This window comes from Mobula hypostoma, chromosome X1 (genome assembly GCF_963921235.1).
Source record: "Mobula hypostoma chromosome X1, sMobHyp1.1, whole genome shotgun sequence".
NCBI lineage: Eukaryota > Metazoa > Chordata > Chondrichthyes > Myliobatiformes > Myliobatidae > Mobula > Mobula hypostoma.
Window position 1 is genome coordinate 14,432,383 of NC_086128.1, and position 25,849 is coordinate 14,458,231.

General features: G+C 38.9%; 2 protein-coding genes and 1 long non-coding RNA gene across 21 annotated transcripts in view; 2 read left to right on the forward strand and 1 right to left on the reverse strand.

Moving 5' to 3' along the window:
* Nucleotides 1–13,193, forward strand: part of ikzf4 (IKAROS family zinc finger 4) — a 172,249-nt gene extending 159,056 nt beyond the window's left edge. For 7 of the 19 annotated variants that reach the window (XM_063037590.1, XM_063037592.1, XM_063037591.1 and 4 more), the window contains one exon: nt 1–13,193. In XM_063037590.1, the coding sequence (XP_062893660.1) occupies nt 1–725 (725 nt within the window). In that variant the 3' untranslated portion in view covers nt 726–13,193. The other 12 variants (XM_063037596.1, XM_063037598.1, XM_063037597.1 and 9 more) reach the window with 8 other exon arrangements.
* The window catches only part of rps26 (ribosomal protein S26), a 38,117-nt gene that overhangs the window by 7,439 nt on the left and 4,829 nt on the right, over nt 1–25,849 (forward strand). The window lies entirely within an intron of this gene.
* Nucleotides 9,342–25,849, reverse strand: part of LOC134340409 (uncharacterized) — a 19,249-nt gene continuing 2,741 nt past the window's right edge. Inside the window, exons 2-3 of the long non-coding RNA XR_010016546.1 lie at nt 24,392–24,531; nt 9,342–9,458 (exon numbers count right to left, since the gene is read on the reverse strand). This is a non-coding gene — a long non-coding RNA (uncharacterized LOC134340409). The remainder of the gene's footprint in view (nt 9,459–24,391; nt 24,532–25,849) is intronic.

Consider the following 25,849-nt stretch of genomic DNA (forward strand, 5'->3'; position numbering starts at 1 on the left):
GTGATAAACACATACGCCTCAACCTATCTGATGTTCACTTTGAGATGAACTCCAGTTTTGAGAAGGATGTAGAGATGATGGCTCCTCACCCCATGGACCAGAACTTGGGCAGTGCACTGTCCTATCTAGGAACAGAAGCAATGAGGCCTCCGAGGCTGCCAATGACCAGTTGTTTACCAGAGATCACGCCTGTGATTAGTGCTGTCTACTCCCATGTACATCCCATCCACAGCCGAGCTGAGGCACAGGGAAGTCGAGAGGCAGCAGAAGGCCATGAAGATGTGCCAGAAAATCTGAATTCTAAAGCAAAAAATCAACTGGTAGAGCTTGGAGTATCTCCAAGCAATGGGTGTCATGATTCCACTGATACAGAAAGCAGCCATGAAGACAGGAATGCCCATGCTTTCACTAGTAACTATGTCACAAGGCAAAGCCCGGCCTATTCCAAAGAGGACCCAAAGGCACAGGAGCCTCCATCATCTGCCAAAGCAGCTCAAAGCTCAGCCAAAGAGGTCCTAAGAGTCTTAAATGAAGATGGAGAACAAGTTAAGGCTTATAATTGTAACCACTGCCGGGTTCTCTTTCTTGACCATGTAATGTTTACCATACACATGGGTTGCCATGGATTCAGAGACCCTTTTGAGTGCAACATCTGCGGCCACCACAGCCAAGATCGGTACGAATTCTCCTCACACATTGTCCGAGGAGAACATAAAGTGAGTTAGAGAGGGCCACATGGACTACACTTTTCTACTCCCCTTTCACTGACTTCAAATAAAGAAGGAGGTGTTCTTACTAGGGTTGGACAAGATAGTTGTTTTCAGGGATTAATCTACAGAATAAGCGAGGGTTAAATTCGGCTCCAAATAAAACTAAGTGCTCTCCATCTGGAATTTTTTGTTGCATCTTTAACAAAAATATGTTTGTTTAAATTCTCTTTAATTGAATTTCAGAGGAAGAAAATATCCATATTTCTAGGGGCCCAATTCTACAGTTAATAATTCAGATTTTGGTACTTTTTTTCAAGCACTGATTTATTTGTGATGTATATAAAGGCAGTGTAGGTGGGTTTTATGTAATAGGGATGAATTCAAACTGAGGCTTCTATTCCTATTAAAGCTCCCCAGTTAATGGGCTTCAACTCTATTTTAACCTTATAGATAATTAAGTATTCAACTGTTCATTAATCCTAAAGACCTTGTGTAACTTTAGAAGAGAATCATCCAGTGGAAACTACTGACCCTTTTTAGTGTCATATGAATTCTTAACATAGATAAGTAGTAGTAATTTATCCAAATAATATGCATCAAAGGGAACTACCTATGTTTATTTATGCCTCTGTGGAATTTGTCTTTGAAGTTTGATATTTTATAAATGCCCAATTTTTAAAACATTGATGAGGTTAAGAGTTGAACTATCTCTCCATCTTGGCAATTTGACATTTTTTAATGATGAAAGAGATGATGACTGTAATTGTTTTCTTAAAACCAGTTCAAAAACTGTGGATTAATCCCAGACCAACATGGCTTGGCTATCAGTTACACAATTAGGGTGTCCAGCCAGATTCTGTAATAGTATCTTGGGGAGGGAGGGGTGCATATGGGCTCAGTGGTAATTTGTTGGCAAGAATAACCCTTGTAAAATAACAAATTTTATCTGCTTCAGTTTGAAGATGCCCAATAATGTAGTAGTGAACGTGCCTCCTTTGTCACTGTGGTTACAAGTTTATATCCTATCAATGGTTCACATGTACTTGCCAACTGAAAATGTGGTCAGTTTGGCAAATCCTGGGTTGAACCAATGCACCATCAAATTCTATGTCAAATGACCAGCCTGTATGCTGAGCCACAGACTACCTTGACGATATTCAGGGTAACTAAGCCATGGGGCGCGAAAGTGGAATTTGAAGAACTATTGTGGTGAAATCAGACAATTTATGAAATTAGTGTCATAAGCAATCCAAACTACCTCGTTCTAGCTGTTGGATCTAATAACTACCATGACGCAACCTTGGCTGATGAGAGGCTTTGAATTGGTGGCTAATGGTGATAGCTTAGTAATACTTCCTTATTCCCCTTCCCCTCACCAAGCTGTTTGATGATGTCACAGTGTCGCCAACCACTTAGAAAGTGTACACAAATTGAAATGCTCAGTCTTTCTGGGCACAATAGTTTCTGTTGTTCAGTACTTTCCGTGCTTGAAAGCACCAGTGCCCCATTTGCATAAAATGTTGACTTTTAGCCTGACAGTACAGTTAAAGTGTATACTTTCTGAAGTTCAAACCTCCAAATTCAGTATTCCAATCCATTAACTACCACGTGCATGTTGAGTTTCTTTAGTTTTTGGCTGAAACACTGCAGTGCTGCTTACTCTGTGGGAAGAGGTAGCCATCAGTGTTCATGCTCACCAACACTGGAGCAGCATTTGTACAAGAAGCTGTGATGAAGTCTGGGTGTTTATCTAGGAATGTGCAGTTTTTAAAACTTTAATCATATAATAAATATTTTACTTTGGACCAAATAAGGTTTACAGGTAGAGGGTTAATATATTTTAAGCAATTAATGTGTTCGTATCTATTAAAAGGAGTTTTCCAAATGTTGATGTTTAAATAGTGTCTGCATTCATATTTATAATTTTAAACTTCTGTAATGTAAAAGCTTCACACTCCTGTGGTTGGAGGTTCGAGTCCCAGGCTGGAGCATATTGGTCACATTAATGGTGAATGGTAACAAGTTCTTAGTCTATTGATTGGGTATGATTTCTTGTGCAAGTTGGATAGTTTGAGCTGCTCCACTCCAGTGAGAGGCAAGAAAAATTTCCTTTGCTGAGGAGAAGAAAGGACTGCAGAGAACTGGGAGGAGACTTTGCGTTCTGCTTGCCATAGTAAAGGATGTTGGTTGAATGCACACAGTCATTTTGGGATATCTAAGAATTTATTCAAAATGATTTTATGGAGTTGATAGATTATTGTAAAGGAGGAAACTCTGTGACATCATCAGTTTTCAAGACACCGGGGCAAGTTCTAGATTACACTTTTTGAAGGGGACTTAATGGGTTGTAGATTTTTTGTCCAATCCTAGTGTTTTCAGGTTTTCAGTTATTTAATTAATTTCTTTTGAACTGACACTTCTAGGATGATTTTCTGAATTTGTTTATTTAAATTGTCTTTGCACATTTGTTTCCAATACACAAATATGTTGCACTCTCTTAGGGCAGCTTGTTGGCTTCCTATTTCTTCTTTAAATCCACGGTCACAGTTAATTTTCTTTTGCTTGTTCCAGCTATTTCAATCACACTTTAAAGATTTAAGTGTTTAATCTGTGCAAAGTACATTTACTCACAATCTACTTTGAGAAGTCCTGCTGCATTAGTTGAAATTTATACCCCGAAGTTCAGATACAGTCTGGGTTTCTGGTCTCTGAAAGAATGGGACAGGCTGCAAATTGGCAAGGGGGAGCTTAAGTCTTTGAATGAGGAAATGAATTTGTTGTTCTGTATCAGTTGAGTTAGATGCAAAGGGAGCAAACTTTAAATGTGGTCATTATTTTTGAACCAACATTTTAATAAAATTAAAAATAAGAAAGTTGCTGCTTGTGGAATTTAAGACAGCAGGAAATCTGAGGCAGTGTTAATGGATGATGGTTCAATGTAGGAGATGTTTGTGTTTGAGACTATAAGTTTGTCTCTTCCATGTGCTTCTTTGCACCTTTTTGTGCTTGTTGCGTAATGGTACTATTGTATTCTTGCAAATTAAGAGTTGCGCTAAACCTGCAATCCTACTGCAAAAGGCAATAATGATCAAGCAATTACAAAAGGTGGGGGAGGGGGCTTCTGCCCTCATTGAATCAACATATTTGAATGCTTGGAATCTGGCTGCATTGTCAAGGCAATGTATCCCTGGTTGTAGTGGGCCATTTTGTTTGTGGTGTTGAGCAGATCTAAAGGAGGAAAGCGTGCACCAAACCAGCAGTCCAGTAAGTGTCTGAATCAGGTCATGTACATTTGGACTAGATTGCATTTAGCATTTTCCCTATTAATTAGGGTTTTTTAACCCAATATTTGTAATCCAGTTATGTGGCTCGCAGTGAATGCCATCTATGACATAAAAGAAACTTGTTTTCCAGTTTAACTCACAATTTTATCTATTTTTAATCGAAGCACTTTCAAAATCATAACTTGAAACAAATTGCCTTTGTGCCTTTAATTATAGAGCATCATAATATGTTTTGTATTTGTAATCTTTGTGTATTTTTCAAACCCATGTGGGACTATGGATCATAATCCTTGGATCTGGTTGGAGCATATGGCCCTACCTAGTCACACTCGTATGACTATCCACACCAGAGATAAGCAGATGCAATCCTATTCTTCTTTAATTAAAGGGACTCGGTTGAATATGTTTTTAATGGGGGAAAAATTAGATTTCTGATTGTGAGACAGTGCCTTGCAGCTTTTATCTGCAGGGCTATCTAATTTTGTTTTCTTAGTGTTGAGCGTGTTCAGAGTTGTACAGCCCATTATGAATAAAGTGTTTCCCAAACCCATTGCATCAAAACTGTGATAAATCTTAGCTTCAATAAAGATAATTTTTTCTGCATAAATTCATCTTTTTTGACTTCTTAGTAACTGCTGTGAGTTTACAGCAGGTTTTGTTCCACTTTCTAAATCAAACTTCACTGTCTTGTACATCTGAATACACACCAAGGAATCTTGCAGTTCAAAGTGCCACTATATTCCTACCCTCATAAAAGTGGGACAAAAAAGCTAATTTGGCTTTATGATCTTGGGAGTATTTTGATCATTGAAGAAACTGGACAGTGAGCTTACTTGTATGTCACTCTGCACACAATAGAGAGGAATATACTGTATGCCCATGTGCCTGCAAGGGCTTTTTTCAGTTAATTTACAACAGCATGAATGTAAAGCCATTGTGACTTCGTGAAAAGTAGAAGAAATGATCAGTAATATGCAAAAAAAAAATTTTCTTTTCTTCTCTCACTCCCCTCCCCCCCCCCCCATCCCCAACTGTAGTCTCTTGAAACTTAGCAAAAGTACTAACTCATTAACACAAGATTTGGGCATTATTTGGGCTGTTGGTTTGATGAAGCAATTTGATCTGCAATGTTAAAATCTTGAATGAGCTAAAATGTGCTTCTGAATTTTGCACCAGCAGATTTTAATCTCTGTCCTTCCATATTTTAATTATTTATGTTCAACATCAAGATACTTTTTGGTAGATGTGGCTTTTTGATTTTCACAACTAGCTTCCATATTTAGCTTTTCTGTATGCCTGTGAGGCTTATTTTGATATTGAGAATTTCTGTATCACTACACATGGAAAAATAGCAAATCAATAAAATACCCAATGTGCTCTCAAGTTGTGAAAAGGTACAGAGTGCATATTGAAAGGCATCTTTGGGGATTTTTACAGCTTTAAGAGATGTTCAAAAATAAAAATTATTTTTAGTTTTTTTTCTATGCCTGTTCCTACTGTTAAGGTGTCCAGCTTCATGGCCATCCCATCTGAATTTGTGCATTAGAAATATTGAAAGCTTGCAATGTATGTACATTGTCTGTTCAGCCTGTCAATGTCAAATCAAGACTAAGAAGTGAGCTTGGTTCTTCCCACTTAGCAGGCAACTGCTTCATCCTTGTAGCTTCAATTTAAGGTATTTATAATTCGGGTAGTTATCTCTAGAGTGAAAAATATTAAAACTTCAAACTACCAGGGACTAGGTGTAGATTAACAGATCTAATTCTGGTTGTTGAAAAGACTCAAAGTATCAGGTAGAGAGAGAGTGACATTCCAGTCACCTGGCTATTGCAGTTTTTTTAAAATTTGTGCTGATATTCTCTCGTGATCTTAGTTCTCACCCTGGCAGTGTTTTTTTATATAGCACTGCAGATATCACCTTCCAACGCCCTTTTCAACCATGGAAAAGGCTGTTTGACATATTGTGACCTCTAATGTGCTGTAGAGTAAAGGGTACTGGGGAATAAATTATAAGAGAATAAGAGCTCAGATGGCAGAATGAAGCTTGCATTATTAATCACTGCTGTGTAAACTCAGCAAGATTATTGCCTTTGGTTCCATCTTCTGTGTTAAAGCTATTGTATTATATGTAATGTTTATGTCATGTTTTAGCAAATTTGTTTTGAAGTCTGATGCTGATCTTTTAAAAGTGTGAGGTATGAGAAGCAGATATCGTCAGATCCAATGGTAATTTGGAATTGAGGTGGCTTTTGAGATGTTCTGGTATCTGACTGCTGGAGGGTAATAGACAGGTGTTCAGCATACGTTGTAGAAATTCATCCCTAACCTTTCCAAAGAGCATTGTCTAAGATGCTGAGCAAGGCACCAAAAATATAGTTTGTTTGAACTTCCTCAGGTATTGTAGTCCCTTACCCTAGTAGTAGCTTTGGGGTTTTAAAATTGCTGTCAGAGCACCCCATGCCATTGATTTCATGGTGTAATTGATCATTTTAGATTGCTAGGTGTGCATTTTTAAGGTATATTTGCTATTAACTCTTCTCAACCCCACTCTCTTTCTGTGTGCAACCTCAAGGGGAACAAGGAATTTAGATTGATGCTATTCTGATGTGGTGCTTTTACTATTAATCTATACTGTAAGTAATATTCCCACATCAATGTCTAAACCCATCTGTAGGTTCTGATCCTCTTCTGGCAAAAACAAAACAGGCTGGGGGTTTGGGGTAAGGAGGCAACAAAGATTAATTTTTAAGGATGGAATAGAGCAAAAAAAAATCTTGGTGTGGGGAGAAAAAGAGGAAAGAATTGTTTTTAAATTATAAAATATGTAAATAAAGCTACAGATCAACAACCAGTTATAACTGCCCTGTGATTGTTGCTATTGCAGCTGGAATTCGCTCTATTCAACAACTACCATATTTTGCTGGTCATTTTGTAAAATAGTCAATACCTTAGAGAACAACATTTTCCAATAGCAGCAAAAAAATCTTTTGAAATTGAGAGCTTTTCCCTTCATCAGTTTCTTGTATCAGTGTTTGATCCAAAAATTGGTACGTGGTGTACATTATTCAGCGCCTTGCTGTATCAAAAAATTGTATATAATCTTGAGGAACAGCCCAACTGACTGTTTAGGGCAAATATTTGTGACTGATACATGAAAACTGCAGAAAGAAGTCCTGTGTGTGTTTTTTTTAAAACTAGAGGGAAATATGATTCAAATTGTTGAATCCCTTCTACATATTGAATACTTGAGTAAAAACAAAACATACTGGAAATACGTGTACACTGGGTTGGAAAGCACCAGTGAAGAGAGAAATGGGGTTGGCATTTTATGTTGACGACTTTCATCTGAGCTATTTTACCCTAAAGGTCATTAACCTGAAATGTTAACTGTTTCTCCCTCCACAGTTGGTGCCAGACTTGCTAGGTGTTTCTAGCATTCTTTGTTAGTTCAGATTTCCAGCATCTGCAGTTTTTGCTTTTTGGACTTGTGTATGAATTGGATCAAATCATTGGTCACAATGCATTCACAAGTGCAAACGAGTCTGAAAGTCTAGTTTGTATCAAGATCATTTCCTCCATTTGACTTTGTTTAAAATTCTGGGTATGTACTTTGGAATGGGTGTGGGAACCTCTTAAGAAATGTCATAAAATTGGGAAAAAATAGTGTTTGAAGAGCATATCAAAAATATAGAAGGTAGGAATTGTTGAAGGTTATTTGTAGATGTTGCTGTGTTCCCTGATAGACAAAAAAAAACTTGAAATGTGAGCTGAACTGAAAATAATGATGTTGGTAGTTTTCTTTTGCCATGATCTAGTATTAAAAAAAAACATACCTGGCAGAAAACTGCAAGTTTGTTATAAATTAGTGCTGAAAAACCAGGCAACCCATCTTATTGCTGTCACCTGATGACTACTACATTCTGTTTAAATAATTCTATAATATAGAGACTCACTTGATTTTTTTTCTGATCTCTCCTTAAATGAAGGCTAATAATTTATAGGCAGAGAGCAAACAGTTTGGATAAAGTGACTTTTGCATTCGAAGGAATTGTGCATTCTATCCTCTCTGTTTAATCCAGAAGTTACAAAGCTTGATTTTATGTTGAATTATATTAATATTGGGTCCAGTCAATAGTATATCATCAAGCCTTGAGGCTCTTCCTGTGCAGAACAAAAGATGGCATCCACTTTTTTTTTTGGAGTTTTTATCTTAGTATTTTGAATGAAATTGTATTCCTTTTGTTTAGCTCCTTGTTTGTCAACCTACTGACTGTATGTGTGTCTATATTTACCTGATAAGGCAAAGTAGGGATGCTATTACTGTGACTATTGCCCTAGGTTGATTGAACAGAAAACACAAATAATGTTCACTGGTACGTACGTGTGTGTGTGTGTGTATGTGTGTGTGTTTGTTACAGTAAAGAATTATAAATTGTCACCAATTTTAATTTTGCCCTCTTTTGATTGTAGGTCATACATAGAATATTGTAAAACAGAAATAAATCTGTGGTTCTACCTGTGTTTCCTTGGAACACTGGTCTTTGTATAAAAGATGTAGTTTTATACAAGAAAGTGTTTGATTTCTCAAGTAATCAAGCTTTTGCAAGTCACGCACTTGAGAGCTAACAACTTGAATCATTTTCGATCAGCTTTCCAAAGCACTTTGTCAATATTTAAAGCTGGTGCAGTGATTAGTGGTTGTTTCGCTGAATTACTTAATAAGTAGATTATCGATCACTTCTACAGTCAGTTGATTATTCTCTGAATTTGTCATCTTTCACTTAAAACACCAAAAATGTTTTTATTCAATATTTCCTGTAACATTTATAAATCATTTTCAAATACTTGTTTTATTTTTGAGGATAAATTGAATTTTAACCATGTTTTATAGCTGCTCTTAATTTTACATGATCTTTTGTATTTGTGACTCTTAACAAAATCTACTTGTGTTAATATAGCACTTATAATAATTTTTTTAAAGTTCCAAAGTACTTCACAAGTGGGAAAATAATACCTAGGGAAGGGAAAATTGAAGAGTGGCTGAATGGTGGATAAGAGAGATGATTCCTTGAGGTTTTCATAACCTTGTTGTGAATTGAAACTTAAAAGATGGTAATGCAGCATTTGTTTATTTCCCAATAAACAATCTGGTCTTCCCTCTGCCTAGAAAGCTGTATTGGAAAATAGCTATTTCTAGCTTAATGTAACTGCTCTGGCAATAGTGTTAACATTGGAAGTCAGTTTAAAGAGATAATATGTAAAAGGAAGGTGCATGTTATTCATAGTCTGTGTTATATAATGAGGCAATTGATACCATCAAGCCTGTGACAGAAAGTGAATGTTCCTACCAGGCCAGCATTTAACACCCTTCTCCAATTGGGCTTGAAAAGATGATGATGGCTTTCATCTTGAACTGCTGGAGTCTTGGTGTAGGTACGCTCACAATGATATTCAGCAGAAGGGTCTAGAAAATAAAGGCAGTGATGATTAAGATATGGCTAAATATTTCCAAGTTAGGATGGTGTGCAGCTTGGCTGAGTGTTGATGGGTGGTGTTATTCCCATGCACCTGCTGCCATTGTCCTTTTGGGTAGGTCAAGTTGTGAGTTTGGAAGATATTGGCAAAGAGGCCGTGATAGCAGTGAATGTTAATCAAGTGGGCTACTTTGACCTGGTTGATATCAAAATAGCCTAATTTACTGTGACTGCACTTGATCTGCTTTATAGACTACCTTTTTTAAAAAAAAAAGAAACACTCCACACTTGTGATGACCTAAAAATAATTTTAACACATTTCAGGTTAAGATAATGCCATAGGTGCACCCAATGCATTTTCACTTGTAAGGACTGGATTGAAATCCAGACAAAACTATTGGGATACTTCTCTATTCAACAGGCTATAATTTGAGATACTTTTGGTTCTTCTTAGCCCAGATGTTAGTGAACCCAAATCTGTAGCATAAAACTCTCATTAACTCTGCGCAAATTTCCAAGTACACAGTATGTATGATATAGAAAATGAAAACACTTGCACTGGTGCAATAAGGGATGCTCTTGCATTATGGCAAAGTGGGTCATAATGGCAGCTCAACTCCAAAGCTGGCTGTTTTATACCTCACCTGGGAGAGCTCAGTTTCAGCATTTGGTACATAAACACAAAAGTAAATTTCCACACTACTGAGATCTGACATTTTGAGATTGTGGAAAAATAGTACCAAAACAACTTAAACAATTTGTTCATAGTGCATGCTTTGAACATCTCAAATATATGCACAATTGCAAGTGATTTACCTGCTTTACGTGAACATGTTGACCTCCATTCACAACTGTCCTTTTAAAGTTGCTATCTAAATGAGAGTAGTGCATTACCATTTGGAGTATAATCCTTGTGTCACTTCTCATTAGAACTTACTGGATTTTCTTGAATCATCTGTGGCTATTGCAAGTATGTTCTGCTGTCAGCATCAAGCACGTGCTGTCAGATATGAGAAGTAACCTTTCAATAAAAGATGCATCGCAGATTTTGTACAAGTTTTAAACATTTCTCCACTGTAGTTCTCCTTAATGAAAGCTTTACTCTCCTGAGGTATTCTTATCTTGCATTGAAGAACAATATGCTACAGTCCAAAAACTGACTTTTCCAGGATTCAGTTGAACTGTTTAGCACAAAAAAATTGCATTATGATCTTTGAACTGTTAGAATTTTTCACAAATAATTATATTTGTCCACCTTATCCTGGTATCTTCCAGTTTCTAAAGATTTAAATGTAAATGTACTAATAATTTTTAGGATTTTTTTCTTCCCCTCTGTGCAGTATCTAGATGCTGAATACTTGCAATGTGCACTACAATTATTGAACCCTGCACTTGCATATACTTCCTTTCCCAGATCATGTAAGTGGCCTGGGAATGCCTCAGGACAATTTAAGAGCCTGGGATGTACAGGAAGATCAAGCAGCTATAACCTTCTCAAACCTGTGACAGCTTCTAGCTTGTGCCTGATGGAGGTTTATTAGCCTAACATGGCAGAAAAAAATAGTAATTACTAACTTCAGATCTTTGGCCTGCCTCAGAACCTATGATTAGTGGCACTACCCAGCATCAGGTTTTTCTTGGCATCCTTGTCCTAAGGTGCCCATGAAGTGTTACAATTGGGAATTAAGCCCAGAGGCTGAAAGCACCCTTTCCTGATTTTCCTGATCATTTAACTAGCAATCTTTGGCCTTCTGCAAGTGGAAGCCAAGACATACCTTGGCGGGAAAGCTGTAGAAATGCCTAAGCAGTATTACAGAGTGATCACTCCAACTTTTCCCGGTCCACATGATGAGAATGCTTGCTTCCTGTGTTCAAGGATCAAGAAAACTCTTTGCTATTCTGAGCAATTTTTTTCAAAACTAATTGTCCAAATTACCCTTTCGTCTACCAGTTCCTATTGTTGAAAATTAAGGAAATTATATTTTGCATTTTGCACCATTGCCAGTCTTCCTCCAGGTTTAGGATAGCTGTAAACTCAGCAGGCTCTGTCTGTGCTCCATTTTGGAGTTTTGTGGTCCTAAGTAGAGAGCATGGAAAAGGTGAATGAATATTTGGTGTCCTGATTTCAGTGATGCGAGATGATTCCTTCAAATGAAATCTCATTGCCGTGTTGGTGGACAGCATTGTTTCCATTTGAATTTCAGTCAAGTGTTAAAAAGCATTTTGAGCTGAATGACGTGAGTGTGATATATTGGTAGTCTATCACCATTTTAGCTGGTGAATTACTATTAAAGATATTGGCACAAACGTTCTTTTTCTGTGTTTGTGCCAATATTCTAAACATGCTCAATATTGACAAAGCGTGCTTTTTAATCTCATCATGAGGTCAGCTCAAGATGTAATGTATGATTATCCTAAGGTTGTGTTCCTGGATTGAAGACCCAGCAATTGAGGGACACTGTGAAGGACTTTATAATTTATATTCCAATAAATATAAAATGCAAATCCATCTTTGCATCTTACTTTTGTGTCCAGGAACTGGTCAGTTCTAGAATATAGTGCCCGTGTTTTCAGGCTTGCCTTTAAGTATATTTCTTTAAGTGGTTGAAATTATTTATTTAAACACTTGATAACATTTTCATTTGCAGTGGGACGATTGTAAGACATTTTAGTTTAGCTGTGCACCATCTGCATAGATAAAAATAAAAAGTGGAAATGCTGGCAACCTAAAGAAAGAATTGTAAATGGTACAAATGCAGGTCAATGAATGGATGCTGACTGACCAGCATATTGCCACTATTTTCTGCTTTTAATTTCACTGTGTGTTTGTGTGGACTGCTTAATGATATACTTCACTAACCTAAAGTAAAAGCTTTCATTGTTTGGAGAGAAAAAGTTAAAACTTTATACACTTCAAGTATGTAAACATGCTAAAGTGGAGTATACTGCATGTTTTTTTTGGCTATTTAATGAAATTCTAAGAAAAAGCCCACTTCTGATAAGGATGGAGGTAAGCCCGAGTCCCTCAATTTCATTTTTTTAATTAAAAAAATAACATGCACATATTCTTATATACCTCATGAAAATGTGAATATGACATTAATAATAAACTGACTTCTGGATCGACTATCAATTATAAATAACTGCAATCGTACCTTGCTGATTTGATTTTTTGCAAGCAGTTTTTTTAACCTGTAGGTGTAAATTTTGTTTAGTTTAAAACTGTTAATTGGTCTGAGGACAGTAAAATGTAATCTTAATAAAGATGTGCTGCCTCAAAAAAGCTGACCCATAGCGTGTTTAAAATGCGTGAATCTTGTGTTTTTATACAATGTACGGAATTCCAAGTGCAATACTCCACTGTCCTTCTTTACAGTAGTTTTCTTGATGGACTTATTCGTATACGTTTGTGTGTAAGTACAATAACAGACCATTATTGTCTTGACTTTTTTTTCTCCTGTGATCAATATGAATTGCATTATGTTGCTTTTAAAAACTGCTCCAGAGCCTTTGTACATGTATTATATTATAATTATATATATTTGTGTACTGGAGAAAAACTACTGTAAGTTTTGTACTGTCATGGCTGAAGGTCTACTAAAATAAACTTGAGAAACTCAGGAACCCGTTGACAAGTTGATTATTTTCAAAATTACACTATTACCTATGACTTGTGTTTGTGATTATGTTATTATGTATAAATGTGGCCAAATAGATATCCACATCTGTACGAAAAGTGCAAGGAGGTCTGTGTCAATGTTCTTTAAGAATTTAATAAAGATCTTTCATACCTGGTGCTTTTCACATCCCAGGATTTAACACCTTTTGTAGTATAAATCACTATTGGTAAATAGACAAATGCGGCTGCCAATTGCGCACAAGTACTCCCAGAGCAATGAAATAAAAGACCAAATTACTTATTCTCGTTGAGGGATATCTCGCTTCTGTATAGCGCTTAATTATGTATCTTAAAAATGTCCAATCTGCTTCGCACACACGGAAATGCTTTGAGTGTATTCACTCTTGTAGGCAAATGCTGTTAACCATTTGCGCACAAGATGCCACAAGTGCAAATGAGATGGCTAACGAATTTGGTTTTGATGGTGTCAGTAGAAAAATGTTAGCCAGGACACTGAGGAGAATTTCTCTGCTCTCCAAATAATCTGGGGAACCATTTATGTCCACCTGAGAGAGCAGTTTGTTTAACAACCCACCTGAAAGATGCCTTCTTTGATTGTGCAGCACTTCCTTAATGCAACACTCAATTTATCCTAAATAATGGACTTAATATTCTAGGGGAGTGTTTAACTTAAACTTCTGGGAGGTGTTCAACTTAAAGTTTTCTGACCTAGGTGTTAAGCCACTAAATCTCATGCTTTCACGTTGGGAGACACTGAAATGAACTGCTACATTTGCACTGCAGACAAAATCAGATTCAAATGAATCTGACTTCAGCATAACTACACCTAATGCAAAATGACTGAGAAAGCTTAATAAAGTCTCATCATTGCCTGACAGTATGCATTTCTGCATTTACTTAACTTAAGTTGACATTTTAAACATTTAAAATTTATACTTGTGAAAATATGAAATAATGAGACAAATAGCCAGCTTCTCTCTGAAGAGAAAGCAGTTTTCAGGTGCCACTGTGGATTAGCAGACTTGTGCTGATGTGCAGAGCTGAGTTTCAAGTTAAGTGTCTTCCCTGCAGGCTGCAAACACTCCTACAAATAGAAATGAAATTCCAGTTTCTGGTGAGTCCACAGCACAAAATACCTCATAAACTGAGCATTTCACTTCATAAAGTTGGCAGTTGTAAAAATGGTAAACTTAAACAGGTTGTATGAAGAATAATATTGGGGAAAAGTAAACTAACTTTATTCTAATATGCACAACACCTTGCTGGGCTATTTGACAGGTTCTAAAGTAGATAATTTCCACTTTCACCACTGTTGTACTTCACCTTGATTAGCACAAGATTCACTATTTGAATCCTATTGGATTATAGGCTGGCCTATGGATAAATTCCAATTTTCCTATCAATTCTTATTACATGTCAACTTAACTTGCAACTGGAATAGAATAAACTGGGAAGCCATCACCAGCTCCACCAACAAACTGACATTAGCAGTCTTGGGCTGTAATGCAATAGAAGACGATTCTCTTGAGAACATTTTGCATCCAGCTCTGACAGAAGTAATTGAAGTATCACCTCTCTCTGGCAGGAAGAGTAACAAATGAAACTCTCATAATTTGCCGTAGGGCCACAGTCTAGAGCACAAAACTATTAACTTGGTGTGAATGAGGCACCAATAAAGCAAAGTAGAGGGATCTGAAAAGTAATTGAACCAATGTGTCTGATTTGGACAGTTTATTTAAAAACAAACCTATCATAGAACCATAGAAACTACAGCACAGAAACAGGCCCTTTGGCCCTTCTTGGCTGTGCCGAACCATTTTCTGCCTAGTCCCACTGACCTGCACACGGACCATATCCCTCCATACACCTCCCATCCTCAATTCTTTAAATCTTTCCAAGCACATGTTGACCAAATATTAGTTTAGTATTACATAGCACCTTTCATGTGCTTTATGGCTAATGATATATTTGTGAAGTTAGTGAAGTGTAGTCACTTCATACTTTTTACACTTTACACATTTTATACTTTTTAAAGACATGAATTTTAAGAACATATTGCATCTCTGTCTTCCAAAAATACATAAAGGGATTGATAATTTAAATTTTACTGTAACTTTTAAAATATAAATCAAATTAAAAGTATTGTTACTTGGTTGGGTATGTTGTGGTACTAAAACAATGCAGACAAGGAGGATCCCAGATTCAATCCTCAAGAGATTAAATAGGTTTGGATCAAGTCCATGGTGGAGAGGATTGTGGAAGGAACAAGCTTTGGGTCATGACTATTCAAGACTTGCATTCTTCATCATCAAAGAGGTAACGAAAACACCAAGCTGCAATTCTCAAATACTAGAATATATCTCCCAGCAAATAAGATGTATTTGTTGAGTTTTGGAAGATGTGGATCAGGGATTGAGTTTATTTGGGTTTGAAAGGGTTAATTGAAAGCCCAAAGAGCCAAATTTCAAACTAATTTACACAGAAATGCTGTGGCATAAGCATCTGCAGAAAGATGAGTGATTAAGATCTGATGCCTGTCTGTTATTGTAGTTGAATGTGTACACTCTGAATCTTTACTGTCTCTGGGTACATCAGACCATAATGTTCAAAGTCACTCATTGATGTGGTAGCTGATTTCAACTTACCTCGATAGTTATCTAAGTTTGACATTTCCACAAAGTCCTAGTACATAATATGTACTTTTCTCACCAAAAAAAAACACCAAGTAGTTACCACAGTGGTTATTATTGCAGAGATTAGTGTCATTTAACTGTGTTTTTGCAGAATTGTCAGGCTGCTACGTGGCAAATAATGTTTTCAGAGGCCTCAGTACATTAAGCACTGAAAAATAGTACATTGACTAACCTTATGTTCAAGATCATCAAAGAACAACAGTATAATTGTGGGTTAAGATCTCTCCTGGAATGATGGGTAAATTTTCCACCAAATGCTGTTTGGTGCAAAGCAGATCAGGCAGGTGCCAGGCTCAGTTCTGCCTCCTGAATTGATCTGATCTCAGGGTAACAATCAGGGAAATCTAGTTGATTCCGTTGAAGGAGATGGGCAAATGACCACTTCCTGCTGCTGATCACCATACAGAAACCCCTTTTGGAAAATGTATTTTAGATGTTGGACTTTTGCAGGGTTTTTTTGAGAGGGGGAGATGGCAATAATGAGGTTGGATAATAGTATTTCTGTTTTATCTCCTGAAGATGGTAGTCATGAGCTATGGGTTCGGGCACCAGATACCCTCTGATACTTTGCCTAACTCATCATTCATTGAATGTACCTGAATAGCATCATAGCTCTGTCCCAACTGGTTATTATCCAGTTTTTGCAAACTTACACTTTCCAGTATGGATTACTGGAGTGCCAAGAGAAACATCTCAAATTGATCTTGCTCTTTTGGTCTGTGTTGTTGAACTGACTGCTGCCCAAGCTCTAACTGGCTAACATCACACAGACTGGGGACCCAAACTGGAAGCATATCTGTCGTACACTGTTTAGTGGCCAGTTGAACAATGTTGCTACTAAGACAAAGTTTGTAAAACTACAAAATTCTCTCATATAGGTTAAAATATTTGTAATTCATTTAACTAATTTTTTAGTTTCGATCTATATTAAAGCTCAAAAATGATAATGTTGAATATGGTGAAAAAATAAATACATTTTATGAATCATTTAAGTTCAGAAATTGGTTTAATTTTTTTCCTGTAATAATCTTCTGAAAATATACATAGATGATTTAAATCTGTCTCAACTCATAACATTTTTTTAATCTGTGGTAGTTGGAATTTGGCACTTGGTCTGTTTAATAGCAACAGAATTATCTTACAACAAACTCCTAGTTTAACCTGTCAATTCCAAGAGCTTCTGTTTGTTCTCTTGAGGAACTAAAGTCCCACATGGACCATCCATCTATGTTGATCAAACTAGGTGGAGCATGTTGATATTAAGGAAGAGGAGGTGTTGGAGTTGTTAAAATACATTAGGACAGATAAGTCCCCGGGGCCTGACGGAATATTCCCCAGGCTGCTCCACGAGGCGAGAGAAGAGATTGCTGAGCCTCTGGCTAGGATCTTTATGTCCTCGTTGTCCACGGGAATGGTACCAGAGGATTGGAGGGAGGCGAATGTTGTTCCCTTGTTCAAAAAAGGTAGTAGGGATATTCCGGGTAATTATAGACCAGTGAGCCTTACGTCTGTGGTGGGAAAGCTGTTGGAAAAGATTCTTAGAGATAGGATCTATAGGCATTTAGAGAATCACGGTCTGATCAGGGACAGTCAGCATGGCTTTGTGAAGGGCAGATCGTGTCTAACCAGCCTGATAGAGTTCTTTGAGGAGGTGACCAGGCATATAGATGAGGGTAGTGCAGTGGATGTGATCTATATGGATTTTAGTAAGGCATTTGACAAGGTTCCACATGGTAGGCTTATTCAGAAAGTTAGAAGGCATGGGATTCAGGGAAGTTTGGCCAGGTGTATTCAGAATTGGCTTGCCTGCAAAAGGCAGAGGGTGGTGGTGGAGGGAATACATTCAGATTGGAGGATTGTGACTAGTGGTGTCCCACAAGGATCTGTTCTGGGACCTCTACTTTTCGTGATTTTTATTAACGACCTGGATGTGGGGGTAGAAGGGTGGGTTGGCAAGTTTGCAGACGACGCAAAGGTTGGTGGTGTTGTAGATGGTGTAGAGGATTGTCAAAGATTGCAGAGAGACATTGATAGGATGCAGAAGTGGGCTGAGAAGTGGCAGATGGAGTTCAACCCGGAGAAGTGTGAGGTGGTACACTTTGGAAGGACAAACTCCAAGGCAGAGTACAAAGTAAATGGCAGGATGCTTGGTAGTGTGGAGGAGCAGAGGGATCTCGGGGTACATGTCCACAGATCCCTGAAAGTTGCCTCATAGGTGGATAGAGTAGTTAAGAAACCTTATGGGGTGTTAGCTTTCATAAGTCGAGGGATAGAGTTTAAGAGTCATGATGTAATGATGCAGCTCTGTCAAACTCTGGTTAGGCCACACTTGGAGTACTGTGTCCAGTTCTGGTCACCTCACTATAGGAAGGATGTGGAAGCATTGGAAAGGGTACAGAGGAGATTTACCAGGATGCTGCCTGGTTTAGAAAGTATGCATTATGATCAGAGATTAAGGGAGCTAGGGCTTTACTCTTTGGAGAGAAGGAGGATGAGAGGAGACATGATAGAGGTGTACAAGATAATAAGAGGAATAGATAGAGTGGATAGCCAGCGCCTCTTCCCCAGGGCACCACTGCTCAATACAAGAGGACATGGCTTTAAGGTAAGGGGTGGGAAGTTCAAGGGGGATATTAGAGGAAGGTTTTTTACTCAGAGAGTGGTTGGTGCATGGAATGCACTGCCTGAGTCAGTGGTGGAGGCAGATACACTAGTGAAGTTTAAGAGACTACTAGACAGGTATATGGAGGAATCTAAGGTGGGGGCTTATATGGGAGGCAGGGTTTGAGGGTTGGCACAACATTGTGGGCCGAAGGGCCTGTACTGTGCTGTACTATTCTATGTTCTATATTAACTAAGGAAGAGAAAACCACATGGGTTCCCATTCTTCAAGTTCATGTATGGAGTGCAAATGAGAACTGGGTTATATCTGCCTTCGATGCCCCTGTGGTTAAATGTTCCACTAATGCTGTCAAAGCTCATAACTAATAACAACTTGGACAGTCCCTGAGAGTGGCTGGTGTTAGTGGAACAGTAGCAGAAGAGAATTTGAACATTAATTAGATGGTGTTGCTTAATTTATTAGCTTTATTTAGCAAGCTTATGATATTTTAAAAGCTCCATAAAGTACTTGCAGTCCCTCCTTACTTTCTATAAGCACCTGATTTTATGCTGTTGCTGAGGTAGAAGTTTGAAATCCGAGCTACTACTCATCCTGAACATGAAGCTTCGCCCATCATTTTAATGGAGCAATTCATCATAGGATTTGAAGTAATATAGTTCTATCTAATCCCTAATAACCTGAACTGAGATCTATCCTGGAATGCTTTGGGAAGCAGGGAAGGAAATAGCTGGGACCCTGACAGAAATTTTTGCATCTTTAGCCACTAATATTGGTTCTTTATTTAAGAAGGGCAGCAGGGATAAGCCAAGTAACAACAGGCTGGTGAGTATTGCATCAGTGGTAGGGAAATTACCACTAATGCAATGTTTAATCAGGGATAGAGAGCATGGCTTTGTGAAGGGGTAATCCTGCCTCACTAATTTGACTGAATTTTTTGAGTAGGTAAGAAGATTGCTGAAAGCAGGGTTGTAGATATTATCTATATGGACTTCAGAAAGGCATTTGACAATATTCTGCATGGTAGGCTGGCCCAGACGTTTAAGGCACATGGGATCCAAGATGAGCTGGTTAATTGGATCCAAAACTGGCTTGATGGGTGGTGTGTAGGTTGTTTTGATGATAGGAAGTCTGTAATCAGTGGTGTACCGCAAGGTTCAGTGCTTAGGACCTTTGTTTGTGATATATATTAATGACTTCATTGTGAATTTAAGAGGAATGATTAGTACATTTGTAGACTACACAGAAGCTAGTAGTGATGTGGACAGCAAGGACACTTAACTAAGGCTATAGATCAGATAGAAAGTTGGGTGGAACATTGGAAGATAGAATGTAATCCCAATAAGTGGAAAGTGATGCATTTTGTAAAATCAAATAGAGGAAGAAAATAAACAGTAATTGGTCAGATACGAAGAAATGTTGATGAACAGGGAGACCTTAGGTTCAAATCCAGAGCTCCCCAAAAGGGGTGAAGCTGTGTACATACATCTACTGATGTTTCTGGACACACCTTCAGTGATGTTCCTGGAATCATCGGGTGTTTCGGGTCTTTCAACATCATACAACCTCCTCCAGGTGACCCAGCCGGGGCTGATCAGACCCCAGCTTGTGTCCAGATGGCTAGCTACTTATGACTCCATGGCTCCCCTCTTTTGAGCCACAGCCATCTTGAGGCCCTCTCTGCCGCATCGGTGGTACTGCGGATGGCTCTCCTCTTCCCCTCTCCCTCGATGCCCAAATTGCTGAAGGCTCTAACTAAAGAACGGGCTGCGAATCAGCTTCTTATCAACCCCTCCCTTTGCTGTTGCCTCCAGAATTTGGTTAACATCGTCATCAAACTGCTTCCACAGTGAAGTCGTGTTAGCTGCAGGCCATTTGATCCACCTCCTGTTAGACTTCATGTTAGAGGGATTAGTTTGCAACACTTGGAGGTTCCGGGCACTATGGGGTGACTCCGGGCCTGGCCCCTCCTTCGTCTCACCAGGTTGGACACCTGCGCGTTGTGCTGCTCCTGCTCCCGCCAAACACTTCATCCTCGCTTGGTGGATCTTCAAGCCGCGATCGTTCTTGCAGATTTTGCCACATGCACACTGCTTCCTCATCGTTGTTTGTTCATTGCCTGGGTCTGATGCTGTTATGTCCATTCGACTGGGGTGCTCTTCCTTCCCTCCCCCCCCCCCGGGGCACCCTGGGGGTATCTCCCTTAGATTCATCGTAGCTTTTGTGGAGGTCCTTCTCTCAGAGGACACAGATTGGGTTGCCAGCCCGTTCTGCTCCAGTTAAGAAGACATATGACATGCTTGACATGCTTGCCTTCCTAGGTCAGGGCATAGAATATAAAAATTGGGACATTATGTTGCAACATTACAAAACAATGGTTACATGACACATGGAGTATTGTGGGCAGTTCACACTACAGGAAGAACGTGGTTGTGCTGAAGAGAGTGGAGAGCAGATAGTTTACAAGAATGTCGTCTTGATTGGAGGCCTTGAGTTATGGAGAGACATTGAATAGGCTGGGTTTGTTTCCCCTAGAGTGAAGGAAGCCAAGGGGTCACTTGATTGAGGTATATAAAATTAAGTTAGGGTAGATATCTTTTCCCATGCTATGGGTATCAAAAACAAAAGGGCACAGGTGCAAGGATGGAGTTTTTCAGGGAATTGATAGGTAAGTGTTTTTTTTACACCAAATAGGTTGAAACCTGGAATTCACTGCCAGAGGAAGCAGTGAAATCAGGATGCAATCACAGAGACATTTAGACTTAAGATACAGATCCTCGGGGATCTGTACTGGGTCCAATGTTGTTTCTCATATATATATTAATGATCTGGATGATGGGGTGGTAAATTGGATTAGTAAGTATGCAGATGATATTAAGATAGGTGGCGTTGTGGATAATGAAGCAGGTTTTCAAAGCTTGCAGAGAGATTTAGACCACTGAGAAGAGTGGGCTGAAAGATGGCAGATGGAGTTTAATGCTGATAAGTGTGAGGTGCTACACTTTGGTAGGACTAATCAAAATAGGATATACATGGTAAATGGTAGGGCATTGAAGAATGCAGTAGAACAGAGGGATCTAGGAATAATGGTGCATAGTTCCCTGAAGGTGGAATCTCATGTGGATAGGGTGATGAAGAAAGCTTTTGGTATGCTGGCCTTTATAAATCAGAGCATTGGGTATAGGAGTTGGGATGTAATGTTAAAATTGTACAAGGCATTGGTAAGGCCAAATTTGGAGTATTGTGTACAGTTCTGGTCACCGAATTATAGGAAAGATGTCAATAAAATTGAGAGAGTACAGGGAAGATTTACTAAAATGTTGCCTGGGTTTCATCTCCTAAGTTACAGAGAAAGGTTGAACAAGTCTGGTCTTTATTCTTTGAAACGTAGAAGGTTGAGGGGGGACTTGATAGAGGTATTTAAAATTATGAGGGGGATAGATAGAGTTGGCGTGGATAGGCTTTTTCCATTGCGAGTAGGGGAGATTCAAACAAGAGGGCATGAGTTGAGAGTTAGAGGACAAAAGTTTAGGGGTAACATGAGGGGGAACTTCTTTACCCAGAGAGTGGGAGCTGTGTGGAATGAGCTTCCAGTAGAATTGGTTGAGGCAGGTTCGATGTTGTCATTTAAAGTAAAATTGGTTAGCTATATGGACAGGAAAGGAATGGAGGGTTATGGGCTGCGTGCAGGTCGGTGGGACTAGGTGAGAGTAAGAGTTCGGCACGGACTAGAAGGGCCGAGATGGCCTGTTTCCGTGCTGTAATTGTTATATGGTTATATAAACAAGGCATAGCAGGATATGAAACTGGTGTGGGCAAATGAGATTGGCATCGATGGACAAAAATGTTGGCCTGGACGTGGTGGACCAAAAGTCCTGTTTCTGTGCTACAAAACTCAGTGACAATTGCTATTGAAAGGCAACAGGGCTTGCAGTTAGATAAATTAATTAATATTCTACAATACTTGATTAAAACATCATCTTCCCTCAAAAAAATTGTTGTTTACATTATGAACTCTTTGTTTTTCTCCAACTTCCATGTTGGTTTATAGAATCTGTGCAATTGTATTTTGTGTTCATGGGGTACGTGAGCACTGGGAAGGCCAGCATCCATTGCACATCCCTAGAGGTGACTCACTGAGAAGTGCAGCTGTCCTTCTGGTGAAGACATTGCCACAGTGGTGTTGAGTAGGGAGTTCCACGATTTAAACTCAGTAACAATGGAGGGGAAAGAAAAAAAAGTCAAAATGGTGTTCAACTTCCAAGGGAACATGCAGTTGTGATATTCTCATGTGCCAACCATGTGGCAGAAGTCTTAGGTTTGGCAGGAAATGTTGAGGAAGGCTTAGATACTTTCAGATATTAAAGAAATATGGGGATATGTGGCAGTGAGGCACAAGATCAGCTATGATCAGAGCAGGCATGACGTCCTGTGTCCATTTCTTCTGTTCATCGTGAGTTCCTGCAGTGTATTTTATAGATTGTACACACTGCAGACAGACACACTGCTGAATAGCTGAGGTACATTGTTGATTAATGGTGACCACTAGGATGTTACTCATGGAGAAATTTGATTGTAGTAAAACTATTAAATGTCAAGAATAGGTGGTGAGAGGCAGACATAGACTTTGACAATTATCAGTCTAAGCCTGAATGCCATCATTGCCAGATCTGTAGAAAGCTCCACTGCAGGTGGTTAAACACTTCACACATTTTTTGGGTGAGCACTGTGATCTTCATTTCTTGCCATTATCTCTCAGAGATGCTTTAAATGTTAACTGTACGCACCAACCTGAAGAATAATTATTCTGGAAATAGCTTGAAACTGTTTTGGCATACTTGGGATTGTCACTTGTTCTAGACCTCTGTTTGAAAAACATGAAGTGGTTTGATCAGCTCTGTGGGGTTGCTTGCTGCTGACTGAAAATGTTTCCTTTTGCTTCTGTCATTGGGATACACAAGCCAATTAGCAGGACTAATTAAACAGACTGGCTCTTTCAGCCATTTCTGATTTTTGACCCGCATGCACATTTTTTATATGAAGTTTGTCACAATACTGAAAATGTTTAGCTATAATCTGGATATAGATGGGTGTGGAATACTGAAGTTCCTCTCCATAGGCAACCTTTGCTTCCAAATGGTTCCTAACTAAACTGAAAAATACAGTGAGATTACAGAATAGTGAAATAGAACAGAAAATGCTAAGTTTTTCAGTGGGTCTGTTTGTATCTGTGGGGAGAGAGAAACAAGAGTTACTGTCAGATCAATGACTTTTCACCAGAACTAGGAAAAACACAGCAAATTGCAATGTGCTTCTAAAAAAAAAAGCTGCTCAAAGGGTTTGTCACTTATATGCCCTTTGGCTTTATTTCATTCTTGTTTTGGAAGAACAGCAACACTGTGTTGGGAGCTGGTCTCTGTACAAAACATGGAAATTCCCAGGTGTGAACTTGCAGGACTAGCTTACTGTATTTATAGAAACATGTGACCTTACCCCCAACAGTATGCTTTCACAGCCACATTTTTGAAGGTTGCTTTATCACTGAATGTCAGAATGTTTACACTGTGAAGTGCCACTGTTGAAGATGCCACTAATGAACTGGTTTGTCCAACTTGGTTATTTTTAGTGTTGCCTCTAGAGGGCCTTATTTCATAAAGTACATGAATTGTTCTACATAAAATGGCAAGTAAGTTTCTGTTTGATATATATCCACAATGTTTTCTCCTTCAGCATTGAGGACCCCAGTTTTGGGTGTCTGATAATGCAATGTGGGAATCGCAGACTCTGCTACATGTGTGGCAGGGACTTTCCTGATGGCCTGGGTGGGTAGTTTGTAACTTGGTTCATTCTTCTGCCATTTACTTGACTTTATACGTGCCCTCGTGCTGCCATGATCTAGAGACTCATTCACCTCCACCAATTTCCAATGAGAGAGTGAGTTTTGGAGCAAAGTGCACCCCGGTGTCTCACCATATTGCTGCCTTCCTCCCTTTCTCTGCTTCTGGACTCGAGGTTCTCACTGCTGTCCAGAGGTTCCCAGGAGCACATCCTTGAATCTTTTCCTCTGTTCACCCAGTGATCTCTTCCTTTGTGGATCTTGGAATAGTGACCTGTCCAAGGGAGACATCAGAGTGTAATTAGGGCCTCAAATCTAGGGATGTTGGCCTGATTGATAGATGACATTGGGTTCATTATCCTGCCACTGAATTTGGAGGATTTTGCAGAGACTCTGGTGGTATTTCCAGTGCCTTGAGATGTCCTTTGTAGATATCCAGGCTTTATGACCAATTTGGGACACTGCACTTCATGAAGGATGGCAAGAAAGAGAAGGTACAGAGGGAATTTACAAGGAGGGTACCAGGAATGTCTGTTATGCAAAAGAGACTGGAGAACCTGAAGTAGTTCTCCTCAGATTAGAGATTAGAAGTCACACTATAAGTAGCGAAAATCATGAAGGGTTTTGATAAGACTAAGTGTTTAGGGTCAGTTACGAGTTATTAAGGTGATTACAAATATTTTTACATTGCGAATTGTGATCTGGATTGTGCTGCTTCCACTATTTCTAAATTGGCAGATGATTATCTGATGTCAAAGGCTGTTTCATGTTTTCAGACCATGCATATTAAATCACTTCTCTGGTAATCATCATATTAGTGTATTTGAGAATCGCTGGGGCCAAATTAGTTGTCATGTTTCTAGTCTACAAAACACTCCCAAAGTACCTCATACTGTAAAGTGGTTGGATGGCATGGTATCATAGTGGTTAGCACAACGCTTCACAGTACCAGCAATCGGGGTTCAATTCCCACCACTGTCTGGAGGAGTTTGTACTTCCTCCCTGTGAATGCATAGATTCCCCAGGGTGTTCTGGTTTCCTCCCACAGTCCAAAGACGTACCAGTTAGTAGGTTAAATAGTGATTGTAAATTGTCCTGTGATTAGGCTAGGATTAAATCAGTAGATTGCTGGACGGTGTGGCTTGAAGGGCCAGAAGGCCTATTCCATGCTGTATCTCAATAATTAAATACAGTGCATCCTAAAAATGATGAATGATGCTGTAGAAATGTAGAACTTCCATTCTCCTAACTGTTTTTTTAAAAAAACAGCTCTCAGCTCTGTCTCTGAAAACTACCATATTTTCTTTGCATTTTTGAGATGTCTTTTCCCTCCTGTTTAAATAGCTGTAACCAAAGTCACAAATATTTCCCTGAGATTCTGACAGTGATGCATTCAACCTCTTTAACCCATTTGTTGTTGTTAATACTGTGCAAAACATACACACCACCTTGGAGCCAATGAACATTACCAGTGTAACATGGAGAAAAAGAATGTAGGCCTTGCACAGATCCAGCCAGGAGACGGGACTGCCCAAGTCTCAAGAGATACCACAGGCTCCTGTGGAGGCAAGGTCATTGGGTGTATTTAAGGC